The sequence below is a fragment of the Euleptes europaea genome, chromosome 17 (assembly GCF_029931775.1).
Source record: "Euleptes europaea isolate rEulEur1 chromosome 17, rEulEur1.hap1, whole genome shotgun sequence".
Taxonomy (NCBI): domain Eukaryota; kingdom Metazoa; phylum Chordata; class Lepidosauria; order Squamata; family Sphaerodactylidae; genus Euleptes; species Euleptes europaea.
In genome coordinates this window covers 29,649,382-29,664,631 of record NC_079328.1, presented here as the reverse complement: position 1 = coordinate 29,664,631, position 15,250 = coordinate 29,649,382, and the positions used below count along the sequence as shown (strand labels likewise).

The 15,250-nt window shown below is 44.0% G+C and overlaps 1 protein-coding gene across 1 annotated transcript in view; it reads left to right on the top strand.

Moving 5' to 3' along the window:
* The first annotated feature begins 532 nt into the window (after positions 1-532).
* Positions 533-15,250, top strand: part of CDYL2 (chromodomain Y like 2) — a 65,671-nt gene continuing 50,953 nt past the window's right edge. Inside the window, exon 1 of the mRNA XM_056862811.1 lies at positions 533-588. Coding sequence (XP_056718789.1) covers positions 565-588 — 24 coding nt within the window. The 5' untranslated portion in view covers positions 533-564. The remainder of the gene's footprint in view (positions 589-15,250) is intronic.

The window sequence follows — 15,250 nt, the reverse complement described above, 5'->3', positions numbered from 1 at the left end:
CCCCGGCGGGAGGCTGAGGAGGGCAGGGTCCGGGGAGGGGCTCTCGAGCCCAAGCGGCCCCCTTCCTCCAGGCGGACTCCCCTCCACCGGCTGGGGACCAGTCCTTCACAGCAGGAGGTCTCCAGCCAGGACCCGGGGGTCGGCAACCCTAACGGCCCGGCTTCGTCGTGGACACCCCCCACCCCCGCCGGGGACGGGGCGCGAGGGGAGGGGAGGGGAGGCCCCCCGAAGGCGGCGCAGCCACGCGCGCACCCAGGCGCGCGCGCAAGGCGCAGCCCCCTCTCCAAGAGGGCTCGCGCGCATCCAAGGGAGCGCCGCGCTCTGCTCCGGAGCCGCCGCCGCCGCCGCTGGTTACGCCCGCCCGCCTGCCTCTCGCCCGCCTGCCTCTCGCCCTCGGATTCTGCGCACACCGGCCGCCCCAAAGCCTGTCATTGCGCACCGCACAGTTGGGGTGGTTGTTGTTTTTTCTCTTCTCCTCTTCCTGCCTCCCCTCGCTCGAGCCGGAGAGCGGGGGGGGAGAGCGCGAGAGGCGAGGCGCACCGGAGCGCAGCCCCGCAGCCCAGCATGGCTTCGGGGGACCTTTACGAGGTACGCCCCGGCGAGAGGGCAGCCGGCCACCGACGGACGGGCAGGGGAGAGGGGGCAGGGGGCAGGGGCCGGACCCCCCCCCACCCCCCGCGGGGCTCTTTCCCTTCTCCCGCCGCTCTCTCTCTTTTTTAGTTCCCGGAGCCCATCGGGGGAGGAAATGGCCAAGGCGAGGCGGCGGGGAAGGGGAGAGGCGGAGAGCTGCGGCGGCGAAGGGCTGGGGCTTCGGGCGGAGGGATGGAGCGCGCCCCCCCCCTCTCGACTTTCCGTGGGGAGGGGGGTCGTGCCCCCCCCCTGGAGGAGGGAGCCGGGCGGGGCGGAAAGTCCGGGGAAAGAAGTCCTCGGGACGCCCCCCACCCCACCCCCAAGGATTGCGCGCGGCTGCGCAAAGTCCGAGCTGGGGAGGAGGGTGGGCTGCCTCGCTAGCGTCTCTCTCTCTCTCTCTCTCTCTCTCTCCCCCCCCCCATTTTCAGTGAGGGGCTGGTGCAAAGCGGGGCTGAGCGGGGGGGAGGAGCCTGGTCGGCCGCAGATGCATGCTGGGGGATCGGGGGCGGGCCCCCGGAGGAGGAGAGCGGGAGGAGCTGTCAAAGTTTGGCGAGGTCTTGCTGAGAGGTCCTTGGGGGAGGGGGGAATGGAAGTAGGATGGGGCTGCCTGGGTTAGGTCATCTGGGAGTCCCTGCAGATGCCATGGCTTGAATGAAATGTCATGAATTGTCATTGGTGGTCATCTGGGAGTCCCTGCAGATGCCATGGCTTGAATGAATTGCCATGGATTGTCATTGGTGGTCATCTGGGAGTCCGTGCAGATGCCATGGCTTGAATGAATTGTCATGAATTGTCATTGGTGGTCATCTGGGAGTCCCTGCAGATGCCATGGCTTGAATGAATTGTCATGAATTGTCACTGGTGGTCATCTGGGAGTCCCTGCAGATGCCATGGCTTGAATGAATCATCATGGATTGTCATTGGTGGTCATCTGGGAGTCCCTACAGATGCCATGGCTTGAATGGTCATGGATTGTCATTGGTGGTCGGTGGCATGTCTGGGCCGGAAATGCTCCTCTTTGCCCCTGCTGTGTTGGAGTGGTGGACTGCAAAGGCAGGAAGTGCTCCGCCCAAGGGTACCATGTTGCGCAGGTGGCTTATACACTACTGAGTCGAAACTCTGACACCCGTGTCGAACCCGTTGTTCCTCTGGTCTTCTGTGTGGACAGCTAGGATTCAGTGTAGCGGTTGGCACAGTTGCGATGGGGTTTACTGGAGACGTAAGGCGCCGCATCGGGGCCTCCAAAGCCCAACAGAAGCCCCAAGTGGCCCGTATAGCCGACCTCAGCATTTTACTGGATTAGCTGCGTTCTGTACCAAGCCAAACTCCACCAAACTCTTCCCACCAAACTCATCTTCCCTCTTACTCCAAATGGAGTCCACCAAGTAGATTTAAATAATTTCTGGATCCAGTGTCCATTACAAATTTCTACAATGTGGGTCTAACAAATGGAGTCTTTGGAATCTTTAGTCCCATCATCTGAATTTGATGTTGTCTATTTGTGAAAGCATAACTATAGAGTAAGTCTTGACAGTGCTCAATCCCATACTTTACAGTATGATGCAAAAAAAATTGTTACAATTCAGATTGGTCCAAATTTTCGATTGACATGTAAAGATTCTAAGCCTTATACTTTGAGGACAAGTTCAGACATTGCAACAGATTCTCTTCTGTTCAGTAGCTTTCTAATTGCTCAGTAGTGTAGGATCACCTGGAAGATTTCCTACTTTGAAAAACTATCATAATCTTCTTAAAGATTTTTCACTCAATTAACAGCCTAATTTGTAGCCAATTAATTGATTATTTAATGGGTTGGAGTCAGTGTCAAAGTCTTCATGTGGATTAATCCCATATTTTACCCGTTGGAACGTTGGGCTGTGTTTTATTGCAATGTGATCTGTATTATTTTGTTTATTACATATATGATACATTGTCAGACATGATATTTTAAAGGTATTTGATGATAACATTTTCATGGTCTGTAAAACAAACAAGTGGTCTTTGCCTTGAAATATAATCTGTGACAAAGATGATGTGTAATAATAACTCTGAGCTGGGTACCAGTCAAAGAGGACAGAGAACCATCAGCACAAATCATTGCCTGATTGACAATGGGATATTCAATGGATCCCAGTAAGCAAGCAGATAATGTACAACAATTTCATGGGGAACAATGTTGATTGGAATCCAGTTGGACCCCACATTTTAAATAAATGATCACACTAATACATTATTGGCACCAATAAGCCAACTGATGGTTACAAGACCTACTTCTAATGTGCTCATAGGGTCAAAATTTAGATGGGTCAAGTAGGGTCTCTGCATTGGTCAACAGATTTATGCTTATCCAGGTTCCATGCCTTGCTTAGGCTCCATGGGCTCATATAAGGAGTACTCTGAACTTCCTGAAGGAAAGATGGGTTGGAAAATGTACCTAATCAAACATAATATAGGTTTTCACTTTCTTTTCTCAATAGAGCAGAGTAGATTTCTTTTCTCAGTAGCGTAGAGAGTTGTGTTGATGGTCTTCTGTAGTGGCTTAAAAAGCTAAGAAGTCAAGTTTTGGAAGAACACTCAGGATCTTCCCTGCAGGATGTTTTGATATACTCATGGAGAGTTGGTGTGACTGAATTTCTTCTGGTACAAACCGAACCTTTTGCAGTGACATTAGATGACCAGGAGTTATTTATGATTGGATTCATTGTCACTTGGGACTTGTTGCTTAACTGGCTTTGAGTTTGTAGTTAGTCATGGAGTCATCTTTGTCTCTTCTCCAACTCCACCGTACTCAATTACATTTTCTCCTTCAATGACTTTCACACTCAATAGCTGTGATAGTTTATGTGTTTGGTTGGGTATATCTTTTGCAGCCTACCAAGTTATTTCCATTTCTTTCTGCGTCAATGGAAAATTTTATATTGTTTCATGGCATGTACACCTAGGTGGGTTCTAGACTAAGTTGGTATTATATTCATAAGGGAAGCCATGCAGAAATACATTCTCTAATGTGGCTATTTCAGGATTGTGACTGCAGAGGTAGATGAGTTACTGATTGATCTTATGTTGTATTGAATATCCATTGAGTACCAAGTGGAATTTCTATGAGTAAATGCCACGCCAAGGGCAAGAATAATCATTAAAATAACCTTTCTCTATGCAGTTAAACCATCTCTAATGCTAGAGGAATTTTAGACAAAATGTTATGGCGTTGGATCACACTTGTGGAGCTGCATCCAAAGAGACCTTTCCTATTACAGAAGTTCTTCCATTCATTGAAAACATTTTTCTACACAGAGAAGGAATATTCTGCTTATGTAAGGATTTCTTTGGTGGGTGAGTGGACATCTACAGATTCAACCTTACAAGCCTTTGGCCTTCTGCCTTCAGCAGCTTTAAGTAATATGCTGACAGGAAAATATTCACATCCATTAAGAGTGAGGAAGATGAAAATGTGTTTCTCTCACACTTGTCAGCAAACATGACTGAAGCACACCTTTTAAGCCGTTACATGGTGGTTGTCTATCACCTTGACACCACAATGTAGGCACAGTTTATGTTTACAGGTGTGGGTTAACAAGTGGAAAGAGCTCCTGTGATGTAACAGGGAGGAACCTTTGGTTATGAGAGTCAAAAGCATCCTTGATGTGATAAATTCTGCTGATATGGGACTTTGATTAAACTAGCCAACTGGTGGTAGAAAGTACCGTCAGGTCGCAGCTGAGGTATGGTCAACCCGTAGGGTTTTCAAGGCAAGAGACAAACAAAGGTGGTTTGCCACTTCCTCCCCCTGAATAGCAGCCCGGGACTTCCTTGGTGGTCTCCCATCCAGGAATGACCCTGCTTAGCTTCCGAGACCTGACAAGATCGAGCTATCTGGTCCATCCAAGTCAGGGCTAACAGCCAACAATACACATATCCCAAAAAACCCACTTGAATCAAAATTGCTTTCTTGAATTCTGAAGAACATGTGTTTCATAGCTGCTTCATTCATTTATTTAAAACATTAATGTACCATTTTCTACCAGGTAACGACACTGCAAGAAGCTTGCGTCATTAAAACTGACTAAAATTTCGATTGACATAAATATAAGTAAAAAGAAACAGACCACAGCCTCCACTCACAAGCTGTCAAAAACACGCTGGAAAGGCTCAACTTTTAAATAGCCTTCGTTGCATCCTTGGGAAGCCTGTTCCATAGCACAGGAGTAGACACTGAGAAAGCCTGGGCAGAAACCATTCTCAGTTACCTGAGTGCAGGAACTCTTAATAATCCCTGGTCTGATGATCGGAGGTGTCTTGTTGGCACTTATGAGTAGAGACATTCCTGCACATATGAGGGTTCCAGCAAATCTACAACGAACCAATATGGCGCAGAAGTTAGCATGCTGGACTAAGTGTGTGGAGACATGGGTTCAAATCCCCATTCAGCCAGGAAGCCCACTAGTGTGCTAGGCCAGGTCATCTCGGGTTACTTCCGGGTACTGGTCTTGAGAGCAGGCTGTTAGTAGTTCAGGAATGCAGGAATCCGGGGGAGGTCCCGCCAGGAGCTGGAAACCAAGATAAAGTCGGCGTGCAGAGGCAAAGTTAAAAGTCCGGTCCACAGGGTCAGAAGTCCGTTTATCAATGTCTAGTAGCGTCAGCAATAAAAGACAGAGATCCTTTTGCAACAATTGCTTTCGCAACATCTGTCTGTTCCAAGCATGGTTTTAAGCTGTTTCTCTTTGCCTTAGTTCTTATCCTCAGACAACTCACAGTCTTGGAGCCGTCTTCTTAGTGTCTGTAGGCACACACTTCTCCTTTTACTTTGCAACTCCATTCTCCCTTTTTGCCTGTTCTGTTGAGTGGCTTCAGGTGAGCTGGGTGGGTCCTGCTTCTGTGGAGTTACAGCTGCATCTGGTTGTACCGAAGGAGGTGATTCTGTGTTTACTTCCAAATCCTCAGCAGGGCTGGTGTTTACTCCTACCTGTTGTCCTTCACCCTGCCCTGCATTCTCAGCTGCCTGAGGTGCAATGCCCGTTATTTCTCCCTGCTCTGGCTCTTCCTCTGATGATGCTTCGCCTGTTGAAGTCTGGGCCATGACAACTAGGTGATACTGGGCTAGTTATACTTTCTCAGCTTAACGACCTCATAGAATTACTATGAGGATAAAATGGAAGAGGGGAAATGGCTGAAGGGAAACCGTGCCTGAGCTTGAAGGAAAGTTGGATAAAAATATAACAGAGGTTGTATCTTACTTGGACATGTCATGTTTTATTCTCTTCCCTTTTTGGATGTTGAAAACACGCTGAAGACATTAACCTTCATACTATTAATTACGTGAAGATTTTATTTTAATATGATGCACTAGAGAATGTCTTAATAATGTCTTCACATTACCCTGCTTAATACTGGTGATGGCACTCAGAATTTGCTGAGATGAAAGTGATAATTAGTTTTGCCGAAGTAGTGATCGGTAATGGTTGCAAAATACTATTGTGGTCTCAGCGATCAATAGTTCTGACTAAGTGTGGTATTGTAGGCACAGGGATGAAAAAACTCTAAACCTTTTCCCATGCTTCTGTATGACAAAAATAAAAAAGAAGTGAAACAAGTTTAGACACTAGGATTTCATCTTTGCATAGCTAAGATTGGGTTAGGATTAGCCCAGCACAGTTTTATTCTATGACTGTTTTCCAGCAATGCTTATTCAGTATCTAATCAGCAAAGATATTGCAAGATGACCGTTACAGTAGATTGCTATTGTAGAGTAGTAACTTTTCTCTTATGGAACATATTTTCTGAATGGAAATGTCACATAGAGGAACAACCCATTTTAAATATGCAGAAGAACCAATTTTAGGTGTGATTCTGGCAAACTCTGTTCATTTAAATGGGGAAACATGAAGCACATGCTTAACTCTCCCACTGAAATTTGTGGGTCTTAATAGTTCTTAATGTTGGTAGATGGTGTCTTGTGTTTTTAATGTTGGTTACACAGTGGAATTGTGGTTAGATCTTGTAAATTTAGTATATAAATATGAAAACAAGGTAAATAAAAAAGAACGTACTGGTACGTTCAAAGATGTCAAGTGACAATCAAACTAGTCACAGTGTTTTATATTTTCCCGATGTGCGTTTCAGTATAAAAATGTCTTCCATTGATGTAGACTTGAAATATGGTCAGCCGTGCTTCTTGAAAGGCGAAGAGTTATTTGTCATTTACACTACAGAAGGAGCTTAGAAGAACCTGAAGGAACCAGAAATGTGTCTTTACATCTTAGAAATCTAGCCATCAACCTTTCAGAAAGGTTGACAAGAATGTGTAAATTCTGAAAAGAGCAGAAAAATGTACTGTCGGGGCTTAATTAAGATATCTCAATTAACAAGTTGCCAAAGTTACTGCCTTTTCACAAATGACATGGCTAGATAGTTTTGGATTCCAAATCACTTACTGGTATTTGTGGGGAAACATTTTGGGCAGCAGTAATAAGTGACCTCCTCACTCTACTGTTTTCATCCTTTTAACATCATCACTACGGTTGCCAACGTCCAGGTAGTAGCAGGTGATCTCCTGCTATTTAACTGATCAGCTGATAGAGATCAGTTCACCTGGAGAAAATGGCCTCTTTGGCAATTGGACTCTATGGCATTGAAGTCCCTCCCCTTCCCAAAGCCTGCCCTAATCAGGCTCTGCCCCAAAAACCTCCCGCCAACGGCGCAGAGGGACCTGGCAACCCTTATCATCACACAGATACATCTGATTTGATAATGCCCTTCACTGTATGACCCTTGATTGGTTGTGATCAGCCATGTGAAAGAAGTAATGCTGTAACTCTCAGTTGGCGTTGTTTTCATTCACTAACGTCATGATATGGCCAAATTTGGTTGGCTATGCACAATGAGATGATACCATCCACTGCATCATCATCAATGATGATGATGATTATAAAAGGTACATTATTCCAGAGTCAGCATGGTGTAGTGGTTAAGAGTGGAGGACTCTAATATGGTGAACCAGGTATGTTTCTCCACCCCTACACCTGAAGCCTTCTGGGTGGCCTTGAGCTAGTCACAGCTCTCTCAGAACTCTTTCAGCCCCACCTACCTCACAAGATGTCTGTTGTGGGGAGAGGAAGGGAAGACAATTGTCTTCCGCTTTGAGTCTCCTAAAAAGGTAGAGAAAATCGGGGTATAAAAACTCCTCCTACTCCTCCCTCAGGTTTAGAATGGAGACCAAGGGGTTGAGCAAAAGGCCTCATAGGAAAGGTGTATTTTAAGGGGAGGAGAGATTTGAAGAGAGAGGTATCATCATCCAGGTGGTCGCCCCAGACATAAAGGGGGGGCAGGCAAAACAGGATGGAATAGATTGAGGAAACAGGATACTTTTGGATGGCTGATTATGGTGGAGTTGTGGGAGTAAAGGTCAGGGCAAGTTGTGAGAGCAAAAAGATAATGGGGAGCAAAATCATGGAGGATTTTATTTATCTAAAAATATTTATATACCTGTTGATGAGCATCTGAGGATCCATTAAAGCACATAAGATTCTTTAAAGGACTTATTCCCCACTAGCAGGATTTTCCTCCTTCGCCCGAGCTCAGGCTTTGGAGGTAAGGATGAGAAGTTTGTGCCAGAGTGAACAAGAAGCCAATGTAGGGGTTTAAGAGGGTTGTCACTGGGGTTGCCAGGTCCCTTTTCGCCACCAGCAGGAGGTTTTTGGGGCAGAGCCTGAGGAGGGTGGGGTTTGGGGAGGGGAGGGACTTCAATGCCATAGAGTCCAATTGCCAAAGCAGCCATTTTCTCCAGGTGAACTGATCTCTATCGGCTGGAGATCAGTTGTAATAGCAGGAGATCTCCAGCTAGTACCTGGAAGTTGGCAGTCCTAGTTGTCACTTAGTTTGAACAATGAGAGAATGCAGTTTAAGGTTCCCAGGTACGACAATAAAGAACCAAAGAAGAGCCTGCAATAGGCAATGAGAGAGATTACCAGAAAGCTAACCAGATTTAAAAAAATTTTTGGCTGTGTGTGTGTGTGTGTGTGTGTGTGTTAAGTGCCGTCAAGTCTCTTCCGACTCATGGCAACCCGATGAATGAAAGTCCTCCAAAATGTCCTATCTTTGACAGCCTTGCTCAGATCTTACAAATTGAGGGCTGTGGCTTCCTTTATTGAGTCAATCCATGTCTTGTTGGGTCTTCCTCTTTTCCTGCTGCCCTCAACTTTTCCTAGCATGACTGTCTTTTCCAGTGACTCTTGTCGCCTCATGATGTGACCAAAATATGATAGCCTCAGTTTAGTCATTTTAGCTTCAGTTCAGGCTTGATTTGATCTATAACCCACTGATTTGTTTTTTTGGCAGTCCACGGTATCCGTAACCCTCTCCTCCAATACCACATTTCGAAGGAATCTATTTTCTTCCTATCAGCTTTTTTCAATGTCCAGCTTTCACATCCATACATAGTAATAGGGAATACAACGGCATGAATTAATCTAATCTTGGTCGCCAGTGACACATCCTTACACTTCAGAATCTTTTCTAGCTCCTTCATGGCTGCCCTTCACAGTCTCAATCTCCTCCTGATTTCTTGGCTGCAGTCTTTCTTTTGGTTGATGGTGGAGCCAAGGAATAAGGGGTTGGAAATGAACTGTATTTTTGCAGTGTTGTAAGGGAGAAGGGAGAGACTATCAAGACCAAAAAGAGAGGAAAGTCAAAGCCTGTTTTATATGAAGGATGGTGATATTGTAGCGGGCTCATTAGTCGGGTAGGATAGCTAAGATGATTAGCAGTGCAATCCTTGTAGAGTTACATGCTTCTAAGTCCACTGAAGTGATGTGATGTAATTCAGGAAGAAGCAAGCAAAAGGGAAAATGGCAGCATACTAGCAGATAGGAGGAAAAACTGACCCAAATAGGATTTTTAAAAAATGAATATTCTTATTCACATTTCAAGAGTTTGGAGAAACTATTTCTAAAGCCCACTCCGATATTTTTGGTCCAACAAAATTGGGAAAAGGGGAACATCAAGCACCGTTTCTTGTTTTCTCACCACCAGATGCTTCTAGGTTTCCCAATATTGCCTCTACAAATGCTGGGAGATTTGGGGTTGGTATATGGGGAGGATGGAGTTTCAGGAAGATGTCATATCACTTCTGGGTGATGCTCTAGGTTTCCTTTCCAGCTTTTATAGTCTTTACAGGAAATTCCTACAAGAAATTTCTAGAGTATCACTGTGTATAGGCCATTTTTTTTGTTCTGCTCCTCACTGGAAAATTGGGGCTGGAGGCTGCTAATTCTCTGCCCTGAGGCAGGTAAAAGTGAGGCCAAATACTGCTATATTCTTCCAATCTGAAATGCATACTACTCATTTGTTCTTGGTGAGAATACTTAATATTGCCCAGTAGCTAGGACAATGGCTTCTGTTGTGGAATAGGGTGAATGTCGAGTTGCCATGCTCTGAGCTATGGGAGAATGAAAGGCACACTTCCAGGAAATTTGAAGACCACAACTTTTGGGAGGACAGAGCACAGTTACATTTTCACCACTGAAAAGATCCCTGCACTGTGTGATTAGCAAAACAGCTTGGTTTCCCCCATATTTACAGTAAAGTAGCAACAGTTTGATCAAAGACCCAATTTTATTTTGAGGGGTTTTGTTTTTAATTGGAATCGGCTAAGCTAAGCCTTTCAAGGAATATGAGATAGTGATTCTACAATTTCTCCACATGATTATCAAGCATCAAAGAGCTAGTTCAAAATTGCATTTCTTGTCTACTACTCAAGATGTCCAGGTCTTCCATAATGTCTTTATTGCAGATTAGAAATAGTGGCTTGATACATAAATATGTAACATAAATTTGGAGGGTTACTATCCTTAAATCTATTTTTTCTTTTGTATGAGGCACAATTAACACAATAAGCTTGGAGATGTACAATTTCTGGAATTTTTGACGCCATGGAGGGGGGATGGAAATTGGGGGAGGAGTTAAAATATATACAGTAAAAATATATACAGTCCAAAACGAAACTTCTTTTGCTTCCTTAAAAAATAAATGCATAATTTATCTTGTGGTTGGCATGTACGATTGTACTACCTAGCATATTTATAGAATTTAAAAGTATAAATATAGAACTTCTCTACAAAATTGCAAATATACCAATACTTGAGAGAGAGCCGCTAACTGCTGAGTCTAACCCTAGCACATGGATGCTAATTTTTGCCCAGCTGAGCCATATGAAATAATGTTGAAATTAGAAAACAGATTTTGTAATAATGAAAATAAAGTAAAATTAAATATTGTTTGGATTTACAGTCCCATGTGGCCACAATAGTTAGGTCTACCAAAGTATTTGGACAGCAAGTTAAACTTTAAAACATTGAAAACACTAAACCTTTTAATAATTTATTACCATCAAACACATAGTAGCGTATTTATTGTTGCCAACATTATTATTAATTAATTAAAAGTTATCAATTAATTAAAATAATTATTTTAAATTGTGGGGGATCTCCAGGTCCAAACTGGAGGTTGGCAACCCTAGGCCTGGCATCAACCTCTGGGTTCCTTGATATCACCTGACTTGTTCAATTTAGCCATCATGGCTCATGGCTGTTGAAGTCCTCCATGATTTGTCTAGGTCCCCTTTAATGTCGTGTATGCTAGTAAGCCCCATCACAAACATTGGGTGTGAATTCTGGATCATAATTAGGTAGTTTTAAATCACGTCTATTACAATGAAAAGTGTTAAAAGATGTGCTCCGCACCCACTCTGCAAGGAGAGGGATTAAAAAAAATAACTTCTTTCAAAAAAGATTGCCATTGACATTAAGTGGCTCCGTTGGCCTGAATGGGAGTTTGATCTTTGACACAAATTGGTGACAGGAAGTGGTCAAGCAAAATGCAATGATGTGATGTTGTTGAAGTTATGTGGGCATAGATTTGAACATGTCTTAGAATGGGGACCACTGGGATTCACTCTGAGCTTTCCAGAGGAAGAACAAGCATTGAGGGTGCCAGCATGATATACTGGTTAGAAGGTTGCACTAAGATAGGGGAACCTTGGCTTCCAATCCTATTCTTCTCTGAAATGCAGTGAGCAATCTTGGGCCAATCATAGTACCTCATCCCAGCATCCCTCACAGAGTTAGCAGTATGGTAGGGTTAACAGAGAGTTATTGTTTAGAAGGCCATCTGTAGGGTTGCCAACCCCCAGGTACTAGCTGGAGATCTCCTGCTATTACAACTGATCTCCAGCTGATAGGGATCAGTTCACCTGGAGAAAATGGCCTCTATTGGACTCTATGGCATTGAAGTCCCTCCCCAAACCCCACTCTTTTCAGGCTCTGCCCAAAAAAACCCCTGTCGGTTGTGAGGAGGGGCCTGGCAACCTTAGCCATCTACCTTCTGGTGATGTCTGGAAAGAAGCAGCTGTGGTGGTGATTGTTCAGATGGCTGCTGGAATTGTTGCAGTTAGGGCCTGTACGCCCAAGTTGTATACACATAAATAAAACCTGTTGAACTCCTTTACAAGTGGCTGGGATCAGCTCCTTGGGAAACCTGAAGGATTTTCCTAGGTTACCATTATAACAATCAGGATGATAAAAAAAGGAACCATGAACACCTTGAAGAAAAAGAGAGAAATAGGAAATCAATAAATGTGTGTAACAGATATTTAAATAAATGCCACCTAGGTGGGGATCCCCTATATCTAGAAGCTAGTTACCATTTTAGCTTAAGTTTCATTTTACAATTCTGGCAACCGTTAAGTATGTTGATGCAAAGTCCTTCGTGGCTTTAATGACAAACAGAATTAGTAATATGCTCCTCAGTAGTAAATTTTCAGCACTATTTATTGACACTCATTAAAGCTCTTGCTGTTGACTGGGGATCTGTCCTTATGCGTTTTTCACACTGTGTTCAATTCCAACATGTGCTGATAATGAACAGCTCAACCCTAAAAGCCCTTCATCAACAAAAGTCCTATTAAAGTTAAATAGGGCCTTGGTGAATATAGGTGCTTTAACATCTAACTGCCTGGCTTTAAACAGGAATGAAGAAGTCAAAACAAAGTGTCACCTACCTCACTGGGTTTCTGTTGAGGGGAGGGGAAGGGAAGGTGATTGTAAGCCGGTTTGATTCTTCCTTAAGTGGTACAAAAAGTCTGCATATAAAAACCAATTCTTCTTCTTCTTCTTCTCCTTCTTCCCTGGACGGGCTGTGGAACTGCGTGCGCTCGACCATGCCGACACGATTGCATCACTTCCAGTTTACACCCAGAAGTGCAGCATCACAACGAACCTTGAGTGGCAATAGGTCCATTGCGATGTGGCGCTTCCGGGTGTAAACCGGAAGGGATGCAATCATGTCGGCACAGCTGTGTGCGCCCACGATCCCCGCTTCTGAGCCAGACAGTGGATTGGCGGGCAATAACCTGCCAGTCTAAGCAACCTGGCAACCCTATGTATGAGTTCCTCTGACAGCGTTAGCACCCAAGCTTGGAACGTAAGAACCTAACATAAGGGTAGACCTCTTGGATCATACCAATGCTTCATCTGGTATAGCATCCTGAGTCCATGGGTGACCAGCCAGATGCTTCCTGGAAGCCCATAAACAGAGAATGAAGGCGATGTGGCACCTCTTCTGCTATCCCTAGAAAATGATATTAACGGTACACTGCAAATGGAGGGCCAATTTAGCCATTTTGGCTAATAGCCATTGAAAGACTATCAAATTTATATTCCACCTCTCAAGAGTCTTGCCTGAGGTGACTTATTTACAAACTATCTCAAGTTCTGCTGTCTGTGCCACTGTCTTCAGAGGTGAAGTGAATGATGACTAGAGAGAGGGCATTTTCTGTGGTAGCACCTCACCTTTGGAATGGCGTCCCCCTTTAGCCTTGCCTGGTGCCTACTTTACAGTCTTTTAGGCACCAGGCCAAAACACAGCTTTTTATCCAGGCTTTTAATCAGGGATTTTATCTTAACCAGGTTTTTCAATGGACTGCTTCTGATCTGAAGTCTGTTTTTATAGATAGCTTTTGTGCTGTTTATTTCCAAGGGTTTGTTTTTAACGGCTTCTTGCTTTATATTGACCTATTATTTTAATTAATTATTTCAATTGCAAACCACCTCAAGCAGGACTCTGAAGAGGCAGCATAGAAATAATCTAAACAAATAAATACGTAAAACATGATCAATTCATAAACTCCGCATAAAATCATTAAAAAAACCCTTCTGAATCAGTTTTTGAAGCCATCTATGCTGGCGGCCATCTTGCTGAAGTGAATTCCATGGATTAACTGTGTTTTGTGAAGAAAAGTCTGCCCTGAATCTATTGCCCATTAACCACAACTACTAACTCTTGAAAATAAGAGGTTTTTCAAAAAAAAAATATACCGTTTGGATGTACATATATGTGATGTCACCCAAAACAATCATTGGGACAGTAGTAACTGGTCAAATATATAATTAGCTAACGCTCAGGCATGTCCTACTCCAAACAATTATCATATTCAAATGTGATCAAAATCAGCTATTTTCTTTAATCAAAGGAGTGATTGTGACGACTAACCATGCTCAGGGAAAATAGCTCTTTTGTCCATTCATTAGCCTCTCAGTAGTGTGGCGCGTCCCTGGCTCTCTATATTATATCGGTCTCTCACCCTCTGTCTCGTTATATTTGTGTGTATCGAGGGGAATATTTCACAGTCTTTCACATAAGCACCTTAATAGCGTCAGCAGTTTTGACTCAAGAATGGATTGTTCTTCATTGTAAAAAGAGCAAAAAACCTTATTGGAATATCCAGCCGTTTCAGCACATGAAAACATTTGTGGAGCAGTAGAATGGCTGCCATCCATGTTTATTAGATATACATTAAATAGGAACCTATTCCAGTTTCCTACAGGAAGAAAGCAGTGATTAATAACATTATCAGGATAACTTTTTTGCGTTACAGAGGCTGTACTCGGTAAAGGTTGGTATAGTTTCATCTTGTTTCTGACATCCCACCGCACTTGTAATATTGCTACCATTAAAGAATAGTGCCAGATTCATTCCTCTATAATTAGCCATCCTAATTGGAGAGCAGTGATCTTCTAGCAATATATTTATTGTGTTCCATGTCTTCCTTGGTTAGGGGCTACAGCATGGCCTGCTCACATTCATTATTGCCCAGTTGGCTGGCGCTTATGTCAGTGATGCCAGTAAAGTGCTGGTTCTTATTTTAAAGCTTGTGGCTTGAAGGACCACCTCTTCCTGTACTGCCTAGTCCACAAGTTAAGAGCCTCCTCACAAATAGGGTTGCCAACCTCCAGGTACTATCTGGAGATCTCTTGCTATTACAACTGATCTCCAGCTGATAGAAATCTGTTCACCTGGAGAAAATGTCTGCTTTGGCAATTGGACTCTATGGCATTGAAGTCCCTCCCCTCCCCAAATCCCGCCCTCCTCAGGCTCCGCCCAAAAAACCTCTCGCCTGTTGCAAAGAAGGACCTGGCAACCGTACCCTTTCTCGGGTCGCCACCTGTGTAGGGCCTCCAAAGATGATCATAGTGATTGGGTAGGTTCATAGGGGAACCTTTGCCATCTGTCATTCTTGTGGTTCGTTTATATAACTTTAATGCTAGTTATACTCCACTTTTTCATTGTT